A 26356-nucleotide genomic window follows, 5' to 3' on the forward strand; every position below is an offset into this window, starting at 1 on the left:
AGTAATATTTTCTCTTTGTCGCTGCCGCAAAACATTGCATTTCATGACTTGTTTGTGGCAATAAATTCTGATTCTGATGACTAATACAGGGTCCTTGCTCTCAGCTGCAGCACATACTGCATTCGTTCTGTGCTCAAGTTTGTTTTGTTTGTTGCTTGCTCATTCAACATTTCCAGTCATAGAACTCTGGTTCCTGTACTACAATGGAAGTCCAGAGGCTGATGAAAGTCACTTAATATATTGGATATGATTCAACTGAGATTTAGAAGCATCACTATAACACATCAAATGATTACTAATTACTCACAGAATGGGTGAAAGGTGCCCATTTAATAGGAAGAAACCAATGTCTGATGGCTCTTTGGACATTGATAAATTTTTAAGGCACATTTTAAAAAGCCATGCCATTACTTCCTGATAATTGGGTGAAATTATTTTTAACACCTGTGAAATAAATTAGTATTATTTCTGGCCGATTCACAAGGTGTGCGGGCTGGAAACTATCCTTCATGACACCTTGGCAAAGCAAAAAATGGAAAAAAGTAATAGTTTCATTCCAACATTCTCTGAAGAATAATGCTCTGCAGAAATACTTGGGCAATGCAGCATGCATTGGAGTGAGATAGATCCCCAGCTTTGCTACTTCATTGGAACAAATCCCAGGCTACATGCATGTATGTGTACATCATTACAGGATACACAAAAGACCACATGAAAAAATGAAAATTGATGTTTACCTTGTTTCTCGAAATGCCATGAGTTGATGGTGTGGAAATTAAAGCCCCTTTCACACTCGCCAGTGATCCCAGGAATCAAACGCCTTGGCCTTTAAAGGGCCAAGCGTGAAAGCAAAATCAGCTCAATGTCGGCATCAGGTGACGTCATCTCACGCCAGGGATTGACTGCCTCGACCCCTAGTACAATCCCCGGAGTCTGCAGATGCTAGCATTGCAATCAGGCAAGTGTGAAATGGATTATCGCGCCAGTGGGAGATAGAACACTCCTAACCCCAGGGATGGCTCCTTGCAAGTGTGAAAGTGTTCAGTATCCCAGTTAAGAGTGGTCAAGTATGAAAAGGCAAACCCCCATTCCTATCCCAGAACACTGAACAGCCAGTTTAGTGGGATGCAAGTGTGAAAGGGGTTTTAGTGTGGAAATGTATGCCCCACATGCACTTCTAAATCTGTGGGCATGTGTACATGGAAGTATGGATTCAGAATTACCCATCATAATATAATTAATGCACGCAATTGTCTCTGGGCAGTATGTTCACCGAGTTTAAATTAAATGTTTAACACTTGCATCTCACCCAGGCAAACTACCATATATTTCGGCTTACAAGGAGACCCTGAAGCACCCAAAAAACACGCCAAAAACAGGGATTGTCTTACAGCCCAGTTACAAAAATGTGACCTTAAAATTCTGCTCAAAAATATCACTCGATTGTTCCATAACCCACTCAGACCCCACCCTATAACAAATTTTTAAGCTACCAGTATATTAGAAATAAATTTTATTGTAAAAAGGCATGTCTAAAATCCTTCAAAATCACTATCATTGTCTGAGGTAAAGAACTCGGCGAGCACATCCGGAGTCTCACTGTTTACACCGTCATCATACGGGTCCGTCTGAATCTGATGAGTCAGCTTCCACTTCATCGTCAGTGTCCCACAATAAAACATCCTCCGTATCCTCCAGTGCACTGGAGACACTGCACTTTTTGGAAGACTTTATTACAGTCTCTACTTTCACTTTGATTACAAAGTTACACAACACAGCAAGTGATGCAGCGCACACGGCCTCTCCTTTTCTAAAGAATTTTTCATCTTCTCAGTTAACGTCAAATGTCCTTGCAGTGGCACAGTTGGTCGATTCCTTGGTCACTTAATGACTTTTAACTTAAAACTTGTCTCATATTTTCTTCATTTTGCTGGAGGCTCCATGATATCACCCACCTTCCGGCCACACCCAACAGCTCAGTCAACGAGCCACCAACTCAGTCAACGAGACACCAGCTCAGTCAACGAGACACCAGCTCAGTCAACACACGTAATTTTTAGGGGGCGTGGGGGGGGAAGTTGTCCAGTATATAATAAAATCATGAAATTCAGGCTGAAATTGGGGACCTGTCTTATCTGAAGGTCAGCTTATATGCCGAAATATACGGTAAATACCCAGCACAAGTGATCATAGGTATTGTAAGGCAATCTCAACATAACTTGAAATGGCAGAGTGTTTTTGTAAATCCACTGCATTTCTGCAACAAACAAATATCGGGTAAATAATGGTTCTGTTGGAATACAACGGCATGCAGAGCTCAATGGAAACTGTGCAGACACTATTGCTTGAAAGAAGGATTAATTCATCCTGAACAGATGGCCTAAGGCCACTATTAAAAATAAATGCTGGCAAAGGAATCCATTGCCTCCAACATTAATTTCTTGGCTTACTTGGACAATAACATACATCTTATTTCAAACATCAATTGCTCAGTTTTAAATGACTGTTGACATATTTTAAATGAATTATAATTCAAAAATATAAGTACACAGTTTCTCCAAAAGTCATTACTTCTTATCTAATGAACACATTCAATAGAGTTGTTCCATTTGCAAACTTTGGTTACAAAGAAAATATTGTAGAGCATAAGCAAATAGTACCTAAAATAATCTTTTTCGTGTACTCAGGTAACAAAATACAGTAAAACCCCTGGTATCTGGTGCCTAAGGGGATTGGTAGATTATTTCAGATTTATTGTCTGAGTCCATTCATGACATCAGATGCAACCCAGAAATTCCTTTTTCCTGTGAGCGTGGCAGAATTACCACTAATTGTGGATTGCTGGATAAGTGAATTTTCCATTTGATTGAGAAACTAATGGTAAGGTACACCAATTTTAAACCCGTGTTTTTTCAACCTCTATTTTCTTCCATGTTTTTTTCTGTTTGCTTGAGACTGCTCGTTGCTTGAATTCTGGATAACAGGGGTTTCACTGTACAGCCACTGGATAGAATTATTCCAGGTGTACATTTCTTTCCCCTAGGCTGTTGAATGATTTTTGCTTAGCAAAATTGATTGTATTTTAAAAAAAATTTACTTTGAAAAGTTAGGAATTATACTGAAATAATTTCCTGGACCAATGAGTTCTGAATTTCTGAGATAAATATTGCAAATAACTTTCTTCTCCTGCTTATAAATTCTTATTTAAATTTGATCGACACAAATGCACCATTTCCTATACTCTGTGGCAAAACCTGGTTGAAATTTAATCTAGTTTTGGTATTTATAACCAAGTCTCAATGAACTTGAACACTATGCTTTTGTTCTGGGAGGTGGTCTGAGATATGTAACAAAGGCTGAGTGTCTGGTGGAACAATGCAAATCAAGGATCTTTGTCTCTCAGCTGCAAAAATCAATTTATATCATTTCATTTAATTTCTTGTGACATTCAGTCCAACAAAAAGACCCTTGCTAACTATCAACAGTGACTGTAGTCCAGCACTGCATCTTCTACTACAAGATTACAGCACAATTATGCCTTGTCCAATAGCCATGTACATTCTGTTCTTAAATACGTCAGATGTTTAAACTTCTTTACATGTTTATGTTACTGTATTACATAAATGAACATCATGAATCTTTAACATTAAAGATTTAACTTTCCTTTGTGATGCAATTTTCAAATATGAGCCACTTTCCAATTTACATGTAAGAAGCTTGCAGGTTCACCTTTAATTTTTAGGACACAGACTGTGGAAGCTGGAATCTGGAGCAATAAAGGAGTTGCTGGAGGAACTCAGTGGGTCAGCATCATCCGTGGAGGGAAATGGAGAGTCGCCATTTCAGGGCAAGACCCGGCATCAAGACTGAATGCGAGGATAAAGTGGGGGGGGGGGGGGAAGGATGAAACAAGGGTGGGTGATAGGAGTAATTCTGCTTCTGTCTCCACAGATGTTTCCTGACCTGCTGAGTGTTGCAGCATCTTCTGTATTTATTTCAGAATTCCAGTATCCACAGGAATTTGTTTTTCTTTGGTCACTATTATTGGCCAAATCTAATGTTACATTTTGAACACAACTCAGATAACTATTTTCACACAAAAAGGGAAATCAAATGTATTTGGAAGTTTTACACTTTATTTCAGGATGATTGGCCAAATGACACGAGTAATAAAGTTAGTAATGGTTACATCATGCAGTTCACATACTGTCCTTACAGATTAATTACAGCAGTTTACAATGATCATGTACCTGAAAATACATTGAATGGAAACACATAAATAATACCAGCAATTTCTCTCTTTAAAAAAAGGGCTTGAATAATTTTTACACAAGAGTTAAAACACCAGCAGTAAAACGTCAAGAAAGAAAATGGGTGCACAACACATGGTGTGCACAGTGAGGTTCCCCACAAGTACGGTGAACTTGGCATTTAAGGCATTTCCGAGGGCCCCCCCCCATTTCTCACAAACATTTCTGAAGACAAGACACAGCACTTGGAATGTTTCTGTTATACTCAATTTCTTGAATTCCCAGTTCAACCAAACACACCAGTTCCTCCCCTTGACCCCCCCACCTTGTCGAAAGCAGTGACCTGCACTTCAGAGTTTCATGCTCACTGTGGTGGGGGCTGTAATGATGAGGTAAGCAATGTGAGGACAACAGGGCTCAGAGATTTGGGTCATTGCAAGTTTCTTAAAAAAAAAGGCAACAATCTAAGTGCAGAAAAAAGCTGCAATTTGATGATAGCAGGTAGCTATTGAAACTGTGGTAGCTACCAGGGTAAATTATTGGCCTAACAGATGGTCAGCGAAGACCCATCATCTCCTGCCATTGCATTTTGCAGGATTTTTTTTGGCTGTTATATAATAAAAGATGCCAACTCCAGCAATGTAGAAGGTCTTTTAAATACCAGAAGAGTATGTCGCTACAACCCTCTCCTGCGTTTGTCCACCTTGCGTTTCCTTCAAGGACGGACGAAGTCCCATTCCCTCCTAATACAGTGTCTCATTCTTGTCCTTATAGACGACCTCCTTGCAGGCTTATATAATGAAATCCATTTGACTGTCATACAAAATAAAGAAATGCCATGTATCCACACTAATTGTTAAGGCGGAATTGTTTTAAAAAATACTATCTAGCAGAAAGAAAAATCACGTGACAGAGCCAGAATGACACCAGAAAGTAACACAGATGACACATATCACAGTCTGAATTAATCCACATTGCAGAGACCACATTTTTTACAGCAGTCAAGATACATTCAAGACCATTCATGCCACTTGCAGAATCCTTAGGTGGATTTCATAGTTCACGAGAGCAAAGCTCATTTTCAGCCAACCCTTTTCCAACAGCCGAAAGTAAAATCCCCAAGTTGGACGCGGCTTCGGAGGAGTAACCAGCACCCATGTGATTTCCGTTGACTCAGTCAGCAGGCAAGTTAGCGGCAAGAAGCAGCTAAATAGAGATTTATATCATGGGGCTGGCTCCATAGCACTCCACACATGGGACAAACTCCTTGTTTCTTTCCAGTGAAGGTCAGAATATCATTCTTTATCTATTACCATTAAAATATAGGCATATTCTCATGGTCTGGCACCTGTAGGCCTCATGCAATCTCACAAGAGTTAAGTGAAGGTATCATCACATATTGGTCTATAGTATGTACTGTACACTATACACAGTGAGCAACACAGGTGGGGGGGGTGGGGGGTGTTACATCTGTGATTGGGATGGTGTAACGGGTTGAATTGTTTCACACAAAAGTACCATTAAATGGCAGAGTAAATCTTGTAAATTATATCAGTTTGAATTCATATTTTTCCTGTTGATGGAAAGCAGTAAATGTTTACCTCAGTTTGTGAGAAAATATATTACGGGCAGATTAAGGGAGCTCATGCTGACGGAGAGACTCCAATAATATTACATTACTTAATCTAATTTAAATGATTCTCTGTCTCTTCACTTCTTGATCTCAACCAAAAGCACGATGAAGGGTATTTGTTATGAAGTATAATTTTAAAAGAAAGTCACAGGTACTTTGAATTATGTGAAAAATCCAGAATGTGTCTCTTTGATTTTTGGAAATGAATACATCTGAAAATCAAAGGGAAACTGAAATCTTCACACAAGCTGCAATTGCTTTGATCTAATGATCAGGCAGTTTTAACCCACACTTTCCACAAACACCCACAGCATTGTCTAGTTCATTCTTGAAATGTGTCTAATTCTCAAAATGTACAATTGAATAAAACAAAAATGGCATTAAAAAATCAGTAGCTTTATTGTGCATGTCAATTTGATGAAAGGGGTCAAATCTGAGTAAACGTATTTGTAATGTTGGATCTGCAGATGGCAAACATTATAGCGTTTAACTCTTCCAGTTGTCACTAAGAGGAGTTGAACCACTAGGTCTGAGGATGGGGATGCAATGATGACAGAAGGTAACACCAGCACCAAGTATCACAGGATTGAGTACAACTGAACTGACTGTGTACAGTGTAATTGTAGCCAAGGACATTTTTGATCGTTTGGTTTGCTTGTGAGATTAGCTTGATATACTGCAACAAAAACATTTTCAATATAAAAAGCAATAAAAGTATACAAAAATAGAAAATAATTACAGCAGGAGGCATAGCCTCTTCATTTTTTGGCTGGACAGTGTAATATTGTGGGATTATTCAAGGCGTCTTCTACTAACTGGAGCTCCTGGCGATCAATGACTACATCCTTTATGCAGCCAATGAAACCAGTGCTGTAAGCTTTCGGCAATCTGTTTCCAGGGGCCAACTTCTCAATTCCACCTAGACAACAAAGCAGTTATCTGTGAGAACTGTGTACAGCAGGTCTGATAAAACTCAAAAGCTTTGTGCAGGGATATGAATCTCCAATCAGAGTACTTTTGCTAGAGTACTTCTCACTTATTTATGGGAATATTACATTACAGGCTGAGGAACTCTTAATCCTAATGATGCACATCAATATGGTTGAATCCCAATTAATAAATAATGGAACCAGCATTAGAATGGGTTATTCTGAGTTCAGGAGGCCCATTAACTGCGTGACTATTTCAAGGAACATTTTCACACCAGGAGCTCAAATGAAATTTTTCTTTAGGATATTAATTGTTAAACTAAGGTTTGAAATGTGAGCCTCTTTAATGGTAACTTCATCAAGTCATGAAGAAATTAAACAGTATTTAGAAATGTTTACAGGTAGTATCTTCAAAGAGAATTTCTGTGGTATTGGAATTCACTCCATACACTTCTTATGTCCTTGCTCATTCCAGTCGAAAGGTTGTGACTGCTTTAAACTAGAGTGGCAAGGGGTTGGCAACGTGAGCAGCAGGGCTGTAAGTGGAGGGGCTGAGGGGAGGGCAGATGCTGGGGCAAGCAAGCCTGCTAAACTGAAGGGACAAAGTGTGTTTAAATTTAAACGTAGGCATACAGCACGGTGACAGGCCCTTCCACCCCGTGAGCCCGATTAACCTACAACCCCCAATAAGTTTTGAAGGGTGAAAGGAAGCTGGAGAACCTGCAGGAAACCCGTGCTGACATGGGGAGAACATACAAACTCTTTACAGGCAGTGTGGAATTTGAACCCAGGTCGCTGGCGCTTTAACGGTGTCATGCTAACTGCTACACCAACAGTGCCAACCCATGGTTTATTTTAATGGTGGATAAGGCAGATGAACTTAGAGCCCGGATCGGTATTTGGGATTGTGATATTGTGGCCGTTGTAAGGGTGACAGGATTGGCAGCTCAACTTTCCTCAGTTTCATTGTTTTGGATGGGATAAGGAGGTAAAAGGTGGTGACGCAGCATTGCTAATAGGGAGACTGTCACAGCTGCAATCAGAGAGGACATAATGGTGGGCTCAACTACTGAGGCAGTGTGGGTGGAGATCTGAAATAAGAAAGGTGCAATCACTCTCTTGGGTTTACACTATAGGCCTCCCAATAGCTACTCGAAGGTGGAAGAACAGGTATGTAGATAGATTATTGCAAAAACAACAGACTTGTCAGAGTGGGGGCTTTAATTTCCCCAATACTGACTGAGATGGGCCAGAATTTGTCAAGTGGGTCCAGGAGAGTTTCTGGCAGCAGCAAGTAGATATTCCAACAAGGAAGGGGCTATATTAGACCCTGCATTGGGAAATGATCCTAACCAGAGGAGCAGAGTTTCAGTGGGGAACAGTTTGGGAAGAGTGATAACTCTTCCCTAAGTTTCAAGATAGTTATGGAAATGGTTAAGTTTGGGTCTGGTAGAAAAGTACTAAATTGGGGGAGGGCAAATTAAGGCAGAATTAGAGGGATCAAGGGCAAGTTAATTGGGAGCAGGCCTACAACTGATGTGTGGGTGTTGTTGAAGGACCAATTAATCAGAATTCAGGACTGGTTTGTTCCAGTGTGGAGGAAAGATAGGGATGGCAAGGTCAGGAAATCTTGAATGACGAGAGTTCATGGATTTTGTCAAAAAATAAATCAAGACAAAGGTGAAGTTCAGGAAGCTACAATCAGACAGGGCACTGTAGGAATATATAGACTGCAGGACATTAGAATGGCCAGTAGGGTCCATGACATATCCTTGAAGAGCAGGATTAAGAAAATCCAAAAGCATTTTATATTTACATTCAAACGAGAGAATGGTGATGGAGAGGATAGGTCCACTCAAGGACAAAGGAGGGAATTTATGCTTGGAGTTAAAGGTGAGGTTTGAAACTTTGGTGTTTACCAAGGAGAAGGACATGGAGTGTGATGGGAGCAGAATGTGGGGCATCTTCATGTTAGGGCATTTTGAGATCTAGAAAGAGGTGATGTTGGATCTTTTGAGAAGCATTCAGGTAGACAAGTACTCTGGGCCTAATATACTGTATATGGCAGTTATAGTTTTATTTGAACATCATGATCAGTACTGACGTATGGGCTGAAGGGCCTGATCCTGTGTTGTCCTATGTTCTCCAATGGTCTTATCAGCTTTAATAAAGAATTGGTAAAGTCACCAAAATTAAACCCATGAACCACAGCAAACTGGACCCTCCCAAGACCAAGGAGAATCACAACATCACTCTACCTCAAACGTGGAAACCTGTCAACTTATTCGCTGAAAAAACTTCCCTCATTTTAACTCTGAAACTTAGGAAATCTATTCTGGAAACAGTAGCCTGAGTCGATCAGTAACTTGCCAATCCTATTTTTGAAACGTTTTGATAGAACTGCAGGGACCATCCAAGGTACTCAACTTACCGAGCCAGAGTGCTCCATCAGTATCCAGCTGTGTGGCACCAAAAGGGGAAGAGCCAGTCACGGGGGCTTCATTTCCCACTTGCAGAGTCCCATATCCATGTATTCTGTTGAATCATCAGGAAAAAAGGAGGAATTATATAACATCATTGAAATGGAATAAGCAATCATGAATTGTTATCAGCATTGCAAAGAGATCACATTGAATTAGTTATCTTTACCGGTTCGCTTTAATCCTAACCCACTGGTTTGTGTTGACTGGAATTGTAGACCGGAGGGTGACTGGCTTGGATCCGAGATCGTATGTCATCTGCACAAACCCGTCCACCACAGCCAGTGCAATGTAGTCTGATTTCTCAGCAATCTTCCCACTCCACAGAATCAGTCCCTGGGTGGCTTCTGTTTTGATGCTCATTTCAAAATAATTAACTTGTACAGCTTTCTCACTGGAGACAAAAATAAGATCCTGTTAACGGCACAAGCACAGAATTTAAAACCTGCAACTAACACAAAGAGCACACTGAACATTTATTATATTATGTCACCTTTAGGGTCCTATAACTCCTCTGTCACTCCAGTGCTTGGAAAAATAAAAGTAATTTCCATACTCCCAGAGGCCCAAATTTGAGGATTTTAGATTTGTTTAAATGGAGTAAGTATTGGAAGAATTTTAATCAGATTCAATAAAATTGGATATTATTGGCACCTAAGTTTGGCTGCTTGGTTCATTCTCTCACATGTACAGGGTTTAATATTGGGAGGAGCAGAACACTGGGTAAAAGTAGAGGTCCCAATTACAGATCACAGTCACAAATGTGCGACAATATTTTGAGAAGCCTTGAAGAAACTTCAATTACATCGTCCCCTGGCAGTGGCCTCAAGGGGTTACAGACCCCAGGGGAGCAGTGGACCGGCACAGGGCACCAGAAATGGGGAGAAACACCCTCATTGAGAAGGAGAAGCAGAGGAAACAACCCTACAGGATGGTGACCAGGACAGCGAGGGACCCACACAGGCTGCTGCAGACTGGCTCATACGAACCAGGTATCAGAGCCAGGATTCGGGAGGGTGTTGAAGGCAAGAAGGGCTCCTGAGGGGCATCATATCGGAGGTTTGGATCTGGAGCTCGGGTTGCCAGTGGATAAAATAGGGGTGTATGCAGCTGTAGAGGGTGTGGGTGTGCTGGAGGTGAATTCACAGACACTCAGTGTCTCTTGCTCCCCGTCTCTCTTATTGTAAGGGGCACTGGGCAACATTAATGGCCACTCTTTGTCTTCCTTATGGCAGGGAGAAGGAAATTTTGAGTAATATTAGATTTTCTGTTTTATTCTATCATGACAATAAAAGAATCTTGAATCTTAAGATGGAAGTACAATTCAACAAGAAGAGATTAAGTGGCTTACATCCAAACTCTGCTTTGATATTGATGCTTGTAGAGATTCCTAGTGACATCCCTTGGCATCATTCTCTGGAACAGGAATCAGGAGCGGTGGTTGGGAAATGGACAGGTTTGAGGAATCATCTGATTGGTATAAGGACCAACTGTCCATCAAAGTGAGATACTGGGAAACGGAAATGGGGAATATCGCTTGTACCCAGACCATCGGGTTCAAATCCCACACCGTCTGTAAGGATTTTGTACGTACTCCCCATGTCTGCGTGAGTTTTCCCCAGAGGCTCCGGTTTCCTCCCACCATTTGAAACATCCTGGGGATGTAGGTCAGTGGGTGTAATTGGGTGGCATGAGCTTGTGGGCCGAAATGGGCTGTTACCATGCTGGAGGTCTAAATTTGAAGATAATTAAATTTGGCACTCTGTATGTGGGTGGCTTCATCACTGGAAAATTAAGATTAACATGCAGAATGTTTGCTCAATTTCTGACTTTGTATATCCAAATAAAGATTGGCTTTTTGGGGTTATTGCTGAGCTAGTGACCCTTAGAAGGTTAACAGACCGTCCTGGCTACTTGCACAACACAATCACAAATTCCAGGGATACAGAACACTTAAAGACCAAGTAGCATCAAACACACCATCATAATAAGGTCTTTAAGTCAAAGGAACTGAGAGCAAACAGAACTGCTGCACAATCCAACAAAACAACATATTACGGATCTTTATGCCAGATAAATATTAGTCACACCAAGCAATTAAATTTATGTAAAAATGCCAATTTCTCATTTTAAGATTCAATGTAATATTCTCAGTTTACAGCTGATGTGGCAGGGACAGACATTTGTGGTAAGGTCTCCGAAGATAGGTACAGATTGCTAGAGGATCAACGAGCCGGGAGATTGTCTGTATAAATTAGGGAGATTGTCTGTATAAATTATTGCTTATTTATCCGGGCAGCATCTGTAATGGCTGCAGGCCAGTTTACTTCACAGAATACTGGAAGATTAAAAGAAAATTATTTCACCAAATGAAACTCTTTTTCATGTCTTCGTTCCCATTTGATAACATTTCTTTCCTGCAGTTACCAGACTCCTGAATGAATATTACAACAGTAAAGTTATGCTGTCTTTGCTGTCCCAACTCTCTGTAACTCTGCACTTCTGTTGTGTGTATGGGATGTCTAACTGGACTGCATGCAAATCAAAGTTCATCACTGCTCATCGATAGATGTGACAATGAACTTGAACTCTCTCTAGAGTAAATGGAAAAACAAATATTGGCGCTTCAAGGTCTTCAGATCCTTCTGACCCTGATGGTGCAATTCTATCCTGCAAGAGCGCAAGTGCATGTAGGTTTGTGCCAACTGGGTCCCCATTTCCGCTAGTTCCCCAACTGCAGAGTCAACAGAGGACGATGGCAGGTAGGAAAGGACATGTGGGGGGGGTCACAAATAGAAATTGGGCTCTTGGGTTGGTCCCACATATCTGCTGGTTTCTGTCTTTCCGAAGAGCTAAAAGAGGAGAGAAAAATTGGAGGTGGCAGTGGTATCCTGTGCCATTACATGACAGTTATCCATAGAATATTGTGATCTCCGGCTCTGTATACGCTTATCTTTGTGAGGTTTTTCAGTTGGTTGTTTTTCCAGACTCTTTTGTGTAGTCTTCCAAAGGCGCTATTTGCCTTGGCGAGTCTGTTGTCTATCTCATTGTCGATCCTTGCATCTGATGAAATGGTGCAGCCGAGATAGGTAAACTGGTTGACCGTTTTGAGTTTTGTGTGCCCGATGGAGATGTGGGGGGGCTGGTAGTCATGGTGGGGAGCTGGCTGATGGAGGACCTCAGTTTTCTTCAGGCTGACTTCCAGGCCAAACATTTTGGCAGTTTCCGCAAAGCAGGACGTCAAGCGCTGAAGAGCTGGCTCTGAATGGGCAACTAAAGCGGCATCATCTGCAAAGAGTAGTTCACGGACAAGTTTCTCTTGTGTCTTGGTGATAAGCGTATACAGAGCCGTTGTCATACCCACACTCCTGTTCGGCTCCGAATCATGGGTCCTCTACCGGCACCACCTACGGCTCCTAGAACGCTTCCACCAGCGTTGTCTCCGCTCCATCCTCAACATCCATTGGAGCGCTCACACCCCTAACGTCGAGGTACTCGAGATGGCAGAGGTCGACAGCATCGAGTCCACGCTGCTGAAGATCCAGCTGCGCTGGATGGGTCACGTCTCCAGAATGGAGGACCATCGCCTTCCCAAGATCGTATTATATGGCGAGCTCTCCACTGGCCACCGTGACAGAGGTGCACCAAAGAAAAGGTACAAGGACTGCCTAAAGAAATCTCTTGGTGCCTGCCACATTGACCACCGCCAGTGGGCTGATAACGCCTCAAACCGTGCATCTTGGCGCCTCACAGTTTGGCGGGCAGCAGCCTCCTTTGAAGAAGACCGCAGAGCCCACCTCACTGACAAAAGGCAAAGGAGGAAAAACCCAACACCCAACCCCAACCAACCAATTTTCCCTTGCAACCGCTGCAATCGTGTCTGCCTGTCCCGCATCGGACTGGTCAGCCACAAACGAGCCTGCAGCTGACGTGGACTTTTTACCCCCTCCATAAATCTTCGTCCGCGAAGCCAAGCCAAAGAAAGAAAGAAAGATTGTGATCTCCAGACAGGGTTTGTTTCAGTTTGGAGACTTTATGACACTGGATACATGAGAAAACAAGCGAGTTTTCCACACGTTTCCATTTCTGAATGAAGGTTGTTTACCTGTATCATTAACACTGTCTCTCTCTTCACTGACACCTGACCTGCTGAAAGTTTAATTGACTGCATCGACGTGAGGCACTGCCTGAAGTAGGCAGCCAATGTTGTCAAGGATTCCTGTCACTCTGGTCACAACCTCTTCTCACTGCTCCCTTTGAGCAGAAGGCACCTCTAGGTTCAAGAACTATTTCTTTCCCAGTGGGTTTTGTATGTGGGTGATGCACACTTGGAGTTATGGGGAAAAGGTTGGCCACACCTGACTTATTTTCTTTGGAGCAAGGGGGGGCTGAGGGGAGAACTGATGGAAGTTTATGAAGCTACATGGAAGGTCGAGTAGACAATTGGAATCGTTTTCCCAGGGTAAAAATGTCAAATACTAGCAGATGTGCTCATGGTGAGAGGGAGAGGGTGTCTATTGACATGAAGAATGGTGGATGCAGAGATGATAGGAGCATTTTAAGATAGATACATTAATATAGGGAAGCAGGGAATAGAGGGAGGTCTGTCATGTGCAAGCAGCAGAGTTTGATTTGACATCATGTTCGACACAGACATTGTGGACCAAGGGGCCTGTTCCTGAGGTGTTCTGTTCTGTATTCTCGGTAGTGAAAATTATGAAGTGGAGAAATATTTCAAGGACAATATGAGGGGACATGGGAATGAGCTGATATACTTTGGATGGCTTGAATAGAGAAGATTATTATTATTTATTGCAGTGTCATAAGGCAATATGTAAAGTGCACAACCTATTAATTGGTGTTGCACTTCATCTTCACCTGCTCGATGACAGACAATCTCTCAACTGATCCTGTAGGAATTATATATGATCAGGGATGTTTGATTTTGGTGGGATACATGGAATGGAAGCCTGCATTTATGTACTGTCTTTACATCCCTGAGAAGTCCTCAAGGGACAGTGATCACGGTGGCAGATCCAGTGAGGGGCTCTGCGGCTGAAGAATACATGGCGACATGAGGCGGGCTGGTGACCTGCGTCAAAGGACTCACATCAGGATGCAGATTGCTGGAGACTGGCTGAAGGAATACCAGGTATTGGAACTGGGATGCTAAAGGGTGCCGAGGGCAGGGAGGGCTCCCAAGGGGCCTCGGGCGCTGAAGGCTTCCTGATCATGTCGAAGGTTTGGATCCGAAGCTGGGTTGCCGAGCTTGGACTGAAGTCCGTGTGGCTACAGAGGCAGCAGGAGCGCTGGGAGGCGAATCCACAGACTCTCAGTGACTCTGAAGGGACTCCCTTTTGCTCCTCTTTCTTTACCTGGCAATGCTAATGGAATATTGTTGTCTGCCTTGAGGGAGACTAAATGCAATTTTGTGCAATATTACATCTGTTTTATTACCATGATAATAAAAGAATCTTGAAAATGTCCTGGTCAACAAATTGATGTTGTAGCCACTGCTGTGATTTTAGCAAAGCTTTTCATCTGGCAAAGGTTAATAATTCTCAATAATCCTCAAGACTTGCACCACCGGGTTCAGGAACAGCTGCTTCCCTTCCACCATCAGATTCCTCAACGACAAACTCAATCAGGGATTCGTTTAAGGACTCTTGACTTTTGTACTTTATTGATTTTTTTCTTCTGTCTGTATTGTACAGTCCGTTGGTCTACATTTCTTTATTTGTTTACATGTGTACGTTGCGTACAGTTTTTTTGCATGACCGATTAGTGATAATTTTGACTCGCCCACAGGAAAAAGAATCTCAGGGTTGTATGTGATGTCATGTATGTACTTTGACAATCTATCTGAATTATTTAATAAGACTCAAATTCTCTATCTACAGTAATTCTGTGATAATCTAGTGAATTCAGTGGGTTAGTGTTGATCCAAAAATATAGCAGGATCAAGTTCTCTCTCAGTTTCTTTATAGACTGGACCTGAGATGTCACAACAAAAGTCACCACACACAAGAGGGCAGGTACTGGAAAAAGCAGCGAATGTAAGCATGACAACTCACCTTTGTTCCATGGGATAATCCATGAATTCAGGACTTTAGGGGAAAAAGAAAATGCATGCACGCAGTAAGTAGCAGCGAAGATATTTTTAAATTGCTGAATCATTACGGGATATCTAAGGATCTGTAGAAAGCCAGGCTATGCCTTAACTAACCAAAAGCTTTAAAGTAAGATAGGTGAAAGCTCCAAGAACAGGACCAACCAGTTTTTTTGAGATCAACTTAGTCCTATATACCAAATGTAAAAACCAGGAACTAGTGTTCTCCAAGATAAAGCTTATGAAAGCTTATAGCAATGAGTTGGATCAGCAACTCCTGATAAAATGCAGGAGACATCAGTCCCCTTCAATTCCAAAGCATCGCACAACATTTATTTTGGAAATGAATGGATGTATGAGAATGAGATGGGGAGATCTTAAATGTTTTTTTGTGCCTGTATTTCATCAGAAAACTGGCACAGAGTCTAGGAAAGTAAGGCAAACAAGCAGTAAGGTCATGGAAACTATACAGATGAAAGAGGAAGAGGTGCTTGCTGTCTTAAAGTGGATAAATGTGTTGATAAATCCCCAGGGCCTGACATGGTATTCCTGAGACTTTGAGGGAGGCTACTGCAGAAATGGCAGGAGCCCTGGTAGATCTATTTAAACCGTCCTTAGCCACTGGCAAGGTGCTGAAAGATTGTAGGATAGCTCGTACTGTTCCATTATTTAAAAAAGGCTCCAAAAAGAACTCAAGAAATGATAAACCTGACATCAGTAGTAGGTAATTGATTGGAAAGTATTCTAAGAGATTGGATGTAAAAATATTTGGATAGTCAGGGACTGACTAGGGATAGTCAACATGGCTTTGTGCATTGTAGCTTGAGTTTAACAAATCTCACAGTTTTATGAGGTTACCAGGAAAGGCTGTGGATGTTGTTGACATGGACTTTAGTAAGTAAGATTCAGTAGTTTGGTATTCATAGTGAGTAGTAAACTGGATTTGACATTGTCTATATGAGAGAAGCCAGAGAGTGTAGTGGATAATTGCCTCTCTGGAGGCCTCAGGGATCGGTGCTGGGTCCATTGTAGTTTGTCATCTATATCAATGATCTAGATAATAATGTGGCAAATTGGATCAGCAAATTTGCAGATGATATAAAGGTTGGAGGTGTAGTGGACAGTGAGGAAGGATTTCATAGTGTGCAGAGGGGTCTAGAACAGCTGGAAAAATGGGCTGCAAAATGGCAGATGGAATTTAATGCAGACAAGTATATGGTGTTGCATTTTGGAAGGACAAACCAAGGTAGGACATATATGATAAACAGTCGGGCACTGAGGAGTGTGGCAGAACAGAGGGATCTTGGAATACAGATACATAATTCCCAGAAAGTGGTGACATAGTTAGATAAGGTCATAAAGAGAGCTTGGCAAACTGGCCTTCATAAATCAAAGTATTGAGTACAGGAGTTGGGATGTTATGGTAAAGTTGTACAAGACATTGGTGAGGCCAAATTTTGAATATTGTATGGAGGTTTGACCACACAACTACAGGAAAAGTATCAATAAAATTGGAAGAGTGCAGAGAAGATTTACTACGATGTTGCCCAGACTTCAGGAACTGTGTTACAGGGAAAGGTTAAACAGGTTAGGACTTAATTCCCTGGAGCATAGGAGAATGAGGGGAGATTTAATAGAGGAATTTAAAATTATGAGGGGGACAGAGTAAATGCAAGCAGGCTTTTTTTTACTGAGGGTAGGTGAGATATAAACCAGATTACATGGGTTAAAGGTGAAAGGTGAGACATTTAGGGGGAACATTAGGGGGAATTTTTTCAAGCAGAGAGTGGTGGGAGTATAGAATGGGCTGCCAGCTGAAGTAGTGAATGTGGTTTTAACACTTAAGAAGAATTTGGATAGGTACATGGATGGGAGAGGTATGGAGGGATATGGACTGGGAGCCGGTCAGAGGGACTAGGCAGAATACTAGTTTGGCATGGACTAGATACCTACTCCCTCGACTACGGTCGGTATGAAGGTCCTTGCAAGAAATAGCTAATGAAAGGAAAAGGAAAGTTCCTGTAATTTTTTTTAAATGTGACTGGTTAAATTGAAGAAGTTAAATTATCAATCTGGGTTTGATCCTACTTTAACTCCCCAGAATCCCATTGTTCTGATCACCACCTAATGAAGTAATTGGAAGAGGGTGATAAACCAACATTAATACAGGTTAGGATGATAAAGGTTACATTAGAAGGCAGGATGAAAAATACATCCACCATGATTCAAATGATGGAGCAGACTCGATGGTCTGAATGGGCTAATTCTGCTCCTATAACGTATGGTATAAGATCTTGCTGGATCAGAAATGAATCTCGAATGGTTCCTCTGAGCACAACAAAACAAATATTTTCAATATATTGTAATATATTTCATCAGCTTTACACTATCAAGTGGAGAATCAATGCACCTGGCAATATGCAACGGTGTCAAAGCTCATTGGTTAGGTTCAGGAGGAAAAAGCTTTGAATCGTAACTTAAGGGTTATGCTGGTGAAGTCGAACACCACATTTTCACTCCCTGTAGGGTATCAAAATATTTACATGGAGAATGGTGGGTGCCTGGAACAGGTCCCAGAGGCAGAGGTGGAAGCAGGTACAGGTAGTACTTAAGTATTAGTACTTAAGACTCTCTTGTGAATGTGCTTTATTTAAGGATTTTGAAGGAAATAATAAAATGTAAAATTATTCCTTGACTGGGTGGAAATCACTTATGGTAGTTTTTGATACGTTTTGAAGGCCAATAACTTCCTAAAAACAATTTAATCCTGCTTTTCTTTTCCCACCTGAAGTGATGGCAAGGAAAATTTGAAGGTTTGATTTTAAATCCTGGGTCGAAGCTGGCAATGCCAATTTGAGATGGACTACCATCGGGCAGCCCCTTCCCAGGTTTCCCCTTCCCCCGCTAAGATGCCTGTGCAGCTTTGCTTCTCAGTTCATGATAAATCAGACAGGCAGATGACGTAACAAAAAAAGGTACAATGATAAATTTTGATGAAGGGCTCAAGCCCGAAATGTTGGTTCTGTATCTTTATCTTTGCTACATAAAGGACCTGTTGAGTTTCTCCAGCAGCGTGTTTTTACTGCAATGATAAATCTTGGTAGGTAACCGAGGAATGTGAGGACAAACATATTGGGTGTAGGAGCAGAGAGGTGGGTGCTCTGACCTACCTCGGGCTCACTGAGCTCCAGGGCAGGGATATGGCAGATTCTCCCTGTTAGACCCAAAGCCAGAGACACCCACAATACCCCCAGCACATCCTCCTGGGAGCAGCGAGGCTGCAAGGCAACGTCAAAGGGGTTGGAAAAGGGAGCCAATTCCCCAGTTGTGGGTTCCTCAGCACAAAAGGATCTGGTAGGAATGAGGATTAAAATAAAATTAAGGATTCAAGGGCTTGTTGTTGTAGAGGAGGATAGTGATGGAGCTTGGAGGGGTCATAATGTTGGGAGCAGAAATTAACATGAAATAACTCCAGAATTGGAGATATATGTAATGAAGTCAATGTGTATCTATCAGGTGACACCACTTGTTGGGGCACCTTCCTCTTAGACTTCAGTCTACACCCTTGCCCAAAGCTCCTGGTGTACTAAAGATATTAATGTGGTTGAAGGTTCCTAACACTCTTGGTGTAGCCAAAGTTCACCACAATTGCATTACAAGTGGTATGTTACTTCTCGACATGAGGTATCAATAACATTACTAGCTGTGTGTTACACTCTGTAGATTTCAGTCTTCAATCAACAGCACACATGGATCTTTGCAGGGCCTTGAAAAACAACTGCCTGGAATGGCCAGAACATCTGTGATGATAAATGGTTTTATTTTTCTACAAGATCTGGGCCATCTATGTTGCTCAGATCTTATAGAATTGGATGTTGTAGCAGAGTTTTCAATGAGATACGCCTGGTTTGAGAAGATGCCTGTGCTCCTGCACATCTTAGTGCAGTTTTGCTGATAAGTTCATGACAAGTTAGACAGGCAAGATGATGTATAATGAAGGTGGTGTGATGATCAATATTGGTAGGTAACTGAGGAATATGAAGAGTACAATCACATTGGGTGTAGGAACAGAGAAATGGATGCACATGCCCATGAGGCTTTGTTACAATCACATTGGGTGTAGGAACAGAGAAATGGATGCGCATGTCCATGAGGCTTTGTTGCTGTCATAAACAGAGAAAGAGAATGGAAAGGCAGCTATGGTGAGCCTTTATATAAGATCCATCTGCCACAACTGGGGTCCCCATTTTAGGAAGGATTTGCAAATAGTTCCAAAGGATGAGGGACTTGCTACAAGGAACAGCTGTACTGACAGGGACTGTTCTCCTTGAAGGAAAGGAGGCTGAGCAGAGTCATGGCATCAGTGCTCAAACCAATGAGGGATCGAGTGGGAACAGAGAGGGCATCTGTTCCAATTGGTGGAAGAGCCGAGAGCAAGAACACTAGGATTTAAATAATGGAAGATGACATGGGCAACAACTGTTTGCCACAAACACGATATGGAATGTGGTACCTGAATGGGGATGGATTAGTTTCAGTGGTGAATTGGATCAGTATTTGTAGAGCAATTGGGAAAGGATGAGAGTGGATCTGGTGAAATTGTTACAGCTCCAACTGAAAGCGGTGAATGGGATCCTGTCAATATTCTACATACCACACCCTGGAGAACTGTATGATAGGTGCAGCAGGGTTGTCTCTGTGGAGCATAACCCATTGCCAATGCATGCTTCCAACACACTTGTCCACATCTGGAATTTTTGATATCATGGTCTCGTAAACATCATGCAGAAAGGAAAAACAACGCAAACGAGTTCAGGATCGGGACTTTGTACTTACTCTGGGATCTCATTTGCAAGATGGCTTGGATAGAGAAAACAAGGAGACACATGAGAGACAAACAGACAGTGATAAATCGTGACAAGTCACAATGTTGGACAACTTCCAGCAACTGGATAGTACAAACAGAGGAAGGCTTTGTTCTTTTTAGTAGACCACAACGCACAATAAATATGCTTAATATTTGGACTGAATAGTTATATGAGAACATTTAAATGTGACACACAATACATTTCAACATTAACACAATTTGGAAAGTGAGAATCAGGCTGGCTGCTCTTTTGGGGAATAAAACAGGCTCCCCGAGTCTAGCTTGGGTTGACATCTGAACTCCAGTCATTGATAACAGGAGTCTATGAAACATCAAAGGGGACCCAGTTCAATCTTGCCAAGCAGACGTTGATGGGTGCTTTTCACTGCTGGTCAGAGGGCAGCGTTGAAGGTGAATAAAGTGTGGTCCCCTCCTATTAGTCTGTATGAGCTATAAATCAAAGATGTTTAAGTTAGGAAGGAATGGTTAATGTAGTCCAGCGTCACAGTTTGTATATTTGTAAGAATGCCCTGAGATAGTTAAGAACCAAGGACAAATGAACTGAAACATCTCCTTATGTTTCAGAAATTAAGTAGATGGTTCCAACCGGCAGCTACCTACTTGCTCAGGTGATGAATCTGTTGGGAAACTACAAAGATATGATAAGGCATTTGGTTGTGTCATGACATACCTCCTCGTCACTGTGTTGTGATACTCGATGAATGTGCGTCCATTAAATGCTACAGATTCACTTCCACTGGCTGACTTCTCCTCAAGTGCTGTAGAAATGGAGAGAACAAAATAGTCCAAGTTTCATTCGTATTCAAATTCAGAGTAGAATTTATTTTCAATTAATCAGTGCCCCATGAATCTCCCTTAACAGGATGTGCATTGGCCTAGTACCAGCCCAGTGCCCATGGTAACAACTTGCCTTAATCTAACAATCAACTGATCAGACACTCAACACTCAAAAATCACTTCTCTGGAGCCAGTTCATTGAGGCACACCTTCTAAAGAGTATGAGATTTGACATGTCATCGGATACTCTATCGAATTTCTAAAGATACACTGTGGAAAGTAGACCGACTGGTTGCATCAGAGCCTGGTTTGGGAATTCGAGTGCCCAAGATCTCAGAGAGCTGCAGAAGATAACAAACACAATTAGGTCTAGCAGGCTCTGACCTCCCATCCACTGCAGAAATTACGTGAGGTGCTACCTCAAGAAGGGACCCCTTCCACCTTGGTCACAACTTCTTCTTAATGCTACCTTCAGGCAGACGGAACAGATGCTTTAAGTCCAGCTCTAGGTTCAAGAACAGTTACTTTCCAACAGCTATCAGGCTCTTGAGCTGCCCCTTGTTATACTAATCAGGGGCTGCTCCGACACCACAAAAGGTTTGTCTGCACTATTGCAAGTGACTTTTTTTGCACTAGGATTGCTGCGAATATTTATTATCTATCTACCTTATGGATTCATTGTCTCTTTTATTCAATTCAATTATTATAGTTTATCTTTACAGGTACCTGTTCAGCTACAACAAGTATGTACATTGTACAATGTATATGATAGCAAACTTATTATCATTATCAAGCAATTAAATTCCCTCTCTCATTCTTTTAAACAGTGGATATGTGCCTTGGCTGTACAACATTCCCTCATAAGATGATCCACTCATTTCAGATGTTGGTTTTGTAAACCTTTGCTGAACCGCTCCCCTTGCATAAGCACCTTCCTTCAATACGGCTTCATCTGTTATTGGTGAAGACTATTTCTTCACCCACAGATGCTGCCTGGGCTGCCTGCTGAGGTTGACACATTTTCCATTTTTGATCCATTTGCTGAATTGTGAGGTTTATTGATATCACCAATGCCCCACAGAAATGCCAGACGGATCTTGCTGCTGGTCCACCCTCCTGATCTCCAGCTGGCCTCTGCCTTCTGGATGGGTGAGAGGGTCAGCGATAAGTTGACCCATGAGGAGTTCATTGCAGAAGCTCCTATCGTCTTCCATTTGCACAACCAGATGTTTAAGGCATATTTTTAAGTTGCATGATGCCAAAGCAAATCTTGTGGCCATGTTGCAACACCAACATAAACTTAATAAACTTGTAAACTTTGTAACAAGAGAACCATAAATAAGATTCTGCGCCTGATCTCAAAATAACACTTGGACACGTCTCAAATCAGCCTCCCTGAAAATATGTTCTGCTTTTTGATGGAGATGAGACGGTGAAACAGAGAGATGACACCATGTTGAATAAAAGCAAATAGAAATGCTGCTTATACATCTGCAGTCCTCAAGAATGTTGTAGTAATTCATCTTGTGTCTCTCTGAGCAAGGAAGAGTGTGGTGAATCTGTGGAATTCGTTGCCACAGGCAGTTGTGGAGGCCAAGTCATTGGGTGTAATTAAGGCAGAGACTGATAGATTCTTGATTAGCCAGGAGATCAAAGGTTATGGGGAGAAGGTTGGGCAGTGGGACTGAGTGTGGAAATGGATCAGCTCATGATTAAATGGTGGGGAAGACTTGATGGGCTGAATGGCCTATTTCTGCTCCTATGTTTCATGCTCTTATATGGATTATTTCTGTTTTTAGGCATGTTCTGATTATTCACCATCCACTGTTTGCCCAGCGTGACACTGATTCACACAAACTCGGAAAGTCCCAGATCCAATTCCCCTCTGGCACTGAAGTAGCAGAATGAATGGCTATTAAGATGCCACATCCTAGATTGGGTGGTGTGGTGGGTGGAGGAATGATTGAACTCTGCACTCTGTTCCCAATCCTCAGAATTACTCCCTGCTCAGGAATGTGGTCACACAACCTGTTGATACTGCGCTGCCAAAGTGCCACAAACACGGGTTAAAAGTTAAGCCAGACATGGTTTGGAGGAGAGAGAATGGACAAGTTGGATATTCTTCCGAGACTCTCATATTTATGAAGCAATATTTATTTGTATATATGAATACTTGTCTTGCATACTTATTGTTTGTCTGTATGTGCATGTTATGTCTGGTTGTGTGTCTGCGTGTTTCGCACCGAGGCTGTTTCGTTAGGTTGTACTTGTGCAACCAGATGATAATAAACTTGCCTTTTTTCTCTGGAGCAAAGGAGGCTAAGAGGTGACCTGGTAGAAGTTTACAAAGTTAAAAGAGGCATACACAGGGGAGATAGAATCTTTTTCCCACGGTAAGAGTATCAAAAAGAAAAGGACATGTTTATGCTGAGAGGAGTGAGAGTTAACACGGATCTGAGCGGTAAGTTTCTTTTTACACAGGGAGCAGGCGATATTTGGAACTCGCTGCCAGAGGAGATGGGTGAAATCAGATACAATCACCGCACTTGTGATGTGTAGAGAGACAATTGGAATTAGTGCACATAGTCTAAAAGGTTAGCATGGACATATTGAGCTGAGGTGCCTGTTTCTAAGCTGTACGACTCTCACCCTGTGGTAGATTTCAACCATCGGAAGGGGAGTTCAGAAATCCTACAGAATCAGAAATCGCTATTTTCACCCTGATTTATATTTGTGATATTTTTGTCACTTGTTGAAGTCTGGTAAACACACAAATGAACATTCTGCTTGGACAGTAATTGACGTCAGGCAGTTGAAATGGCAATTATTTACACAGAACAACTACACATTTGGCTTGGTATAGAATTGTTAAAAATTCATGTTCCCATTCAATTTTACTTATAGTCTGGAACTTTAATACAATTCTGTCCAAAAATACAATGTGACACATTATTACACTGAAGAACATGAGTTAATTATGAATCATTACACATTCTTTATGCAAGACGCTCATTTATCAACAGTACAAATGTAGTTTTGATGAATTTATCCAACACTGAGTTGAGGCATACCAAAATTTGGTCACATGCCACACAGATAAATGTATAACTGGGTGCCATAATACTCTGTGATTTTGAAGGACTCTCTTTTGCTTGGATGCTGGGAAATTTCTGCTGATGGTGAATCTTTGTCTGCCTTATGGCAGCGTAAATGCAGTTTTGTGTATTATATCTGCTTTTTAACATGACAATTTAAAAAAATCTTGAAACTCGAACGCAGGACTTGGCATTCCAAATCCAAATTGCTACGCAATAACTCGAGCTGAAAAGTTGTGGCCTTTAGCTTTAATACAGAATCAGGATCATTTGTTTTTACCCTTCAAAGGCCTGTCATTATCTACTGTCAAGGCTCAATGATGTGAAGTGCTGCCTTGCAATGGTGAGAGAAGATGGATGGCACACTAGCTCATCTGGTAGAGCTGCCCTCTCAAAGCTCCAGAGACCCGAGTTCATCCCTGACCTCCAGCGCTGCCTGGATGGAGTTTGACTGTGACCACATGTGCTTTGCTCAGCAGCTCTGTTTCCCACTCACATTCCAAAGACGTGCAGATTGGCAGGTTAATTGGTGACCCACGGTGTGTGGATGAGTGGGAGAATGTGAGGGGAGTTGAAGGGAATGCGATGGGAAGAGTATAGGATTGATATGCTTAATGATTGGTGCAGTCCTGGTGGACCAATGGCCCCGTGTAACTCACAACCACTCACAGCAAACACAGATGATCCTACCTTTTTCACACTGTGGGCCTGAGAAGCCACGCTGGCACATGCAGTCATATTCCCTGAGTCTTGGGCTGCAGACACCACCATTCTGACAGGGATTCCTTGTCTTTGTGCAGGCATGCCAACGAAAGTTGGAAATCTCCATGGCATTACGAATGTTTTCTTTTTTAAGCAATGGAATGGATTTTAGTGAAAGCTGGATACAAATACAGAAGGAAAAATTACCAAAGCATAATTTGCCATGTTATTAAAAAACAAGCAGGCACAAAAGTGCAGATTATAGTAGTGAAGCTATTTTGTTTTCATAACTTCTTTTATTTGGCAAATTTCGTGAAACCACTTGATCCTGGAGCACGACTGGAGGGAAAAACTGTGTGGATCCTCAATACCTTACTCTCACCAAGATGGACTAGGGCAGAGGCACCAGGGAACCCCAATACCTGCAGGTTCCCCACCTTCATTTCAAAGCCAGCCACCCAGGTTCGAATCCCGCACTGTCTGTAAGGAGTCTGTACTGTGTCTATGTGGGTTTCCGCAATGCTCCGGTTCCCTCTCACCCTCAAAGAGGGGTTTAGGTTAATTAGGGTGGAATTGGGTTTAAATGGGCAGAATCAGCTGCTACTGTGTTGTAAATATATATTTTTTTAAATTAAATTTCATTGCTGGATTTAAATCCTCAAATTCCCTGCTGAAGAAAGTGCCTCACCCTCATCTTGGGCAGCCACTGGACGAGGATGGCTTTTACACTATTGTCCCTGGAAGGTTCAACGTGGGATCTTCAGACTCTGCTATAGGTGGAGTTGAAGGAGCAGCTAGATAGGTGATTGGAGGGGGGGTGGAGACCACTCTTTCCCCTACTCCCAGTTAATGGTTCTCTGTCTTCCAAATGTTCCTCCTCCATGAGATTGTTCCAGTTTCTCGAGAAGACTCTGGGAAACACCTTGCAAGTGTCTGTCCTCTGTTATCTCTTATAGCGATGCATCTTGGAGTGTTTTCTTCAGAGGCCCTCATCCAGCATGCAGACGTAGCTGGCCCACGAGGATCGCTGGAGTGCGAATGGGGCCTTGGTACTGGGGATATCACACAGAGATGTTGACGTTGCTTTGCTTCTCGTCAGAAGGTTTGGAGTGCTTTGGGGTGGTGACTGCTCCAGTGATTTGAACTGCCACCACTCCAAAGGTTGCCTTTGCTTTATGAAACAACTGTTATACAAGCAAGAAAATTTGGCAGGAAAGACTATAAGTCTTGGGAGTAAAATTAGGCCATTCAACCCATCAAGTCAGCTCTGCTATTCAAATCATGGCTGATGTATTTTTCCTCTCAACCCCATTCCCCTGCCTTCTCCCCATAACCTTTGATGGCCTCACTAACTAAGAACCTATCAACCTCTGCTTTAAATCCTCCCAATGACTTGGCCTCCACAGCTGTTTGTGGCAAAGAATTCCACAAATTCTTCACCCTCTGGCTGAAAAAACCTCTGTTCTACAGAGTCAACCTTTTATTCTGAGGCT

At 42.0% G+C, this 26356-nt stretch overlaps 1 protein-coding gene across 7 annotated transcripts in view; it reads right to left on the bottom strand.

Annotated features, from left to right (window-relative positions):
• Positions 1-4116: 4116 nt before the first annotated feature.
• agrn (agrin) overlaps positions 4117-26356 on the bottom strand; it is a 425017-nt gene continuing 402777 nt past the window's right edge. For all 7 annotated transcript variants that reach the window (XM_069918355.1, XM_069918353.1, XM_069918352.1 and 4 more), the window contains 5 exons: positions 24852-25041; positions 20960-21047; positions 9462-9686; positions 9244-9347; positions 4117-6802 (listed from right to left, as the gene is read on the bottom strand). In XM_069918355.1, coding sequence (XP_069774456.1) covers positions 6642-6802; positions 9244-9347; positions 9462-9686; positions 20960-21047; positions 24852-25041 — 768 coding nt within the window. In that variant the 3' untranslated portion in view covers positions 4117-6641. The remainder of the gene's footprint in view (positions 6803-9243; positions 9348-9461; positions 9687-20959; positions 21048-24851; positions 25042-26356) is intronic.

Source organism: Narcine bancroftii, chromosome 2 (assembly GCF_036971445.1).
Source record: "Narcine bancroftii isolate sNarBan1 chromosome 2, sNarBan1.hap1, whole genome shotgun sequence".
Taxonomy (NCBI): Eukaryota; Metazoa; Chordata; class Chondrichthyes; order Torpediniformes; family Narcinidae; genus Narcine; species Narcine bancroftii.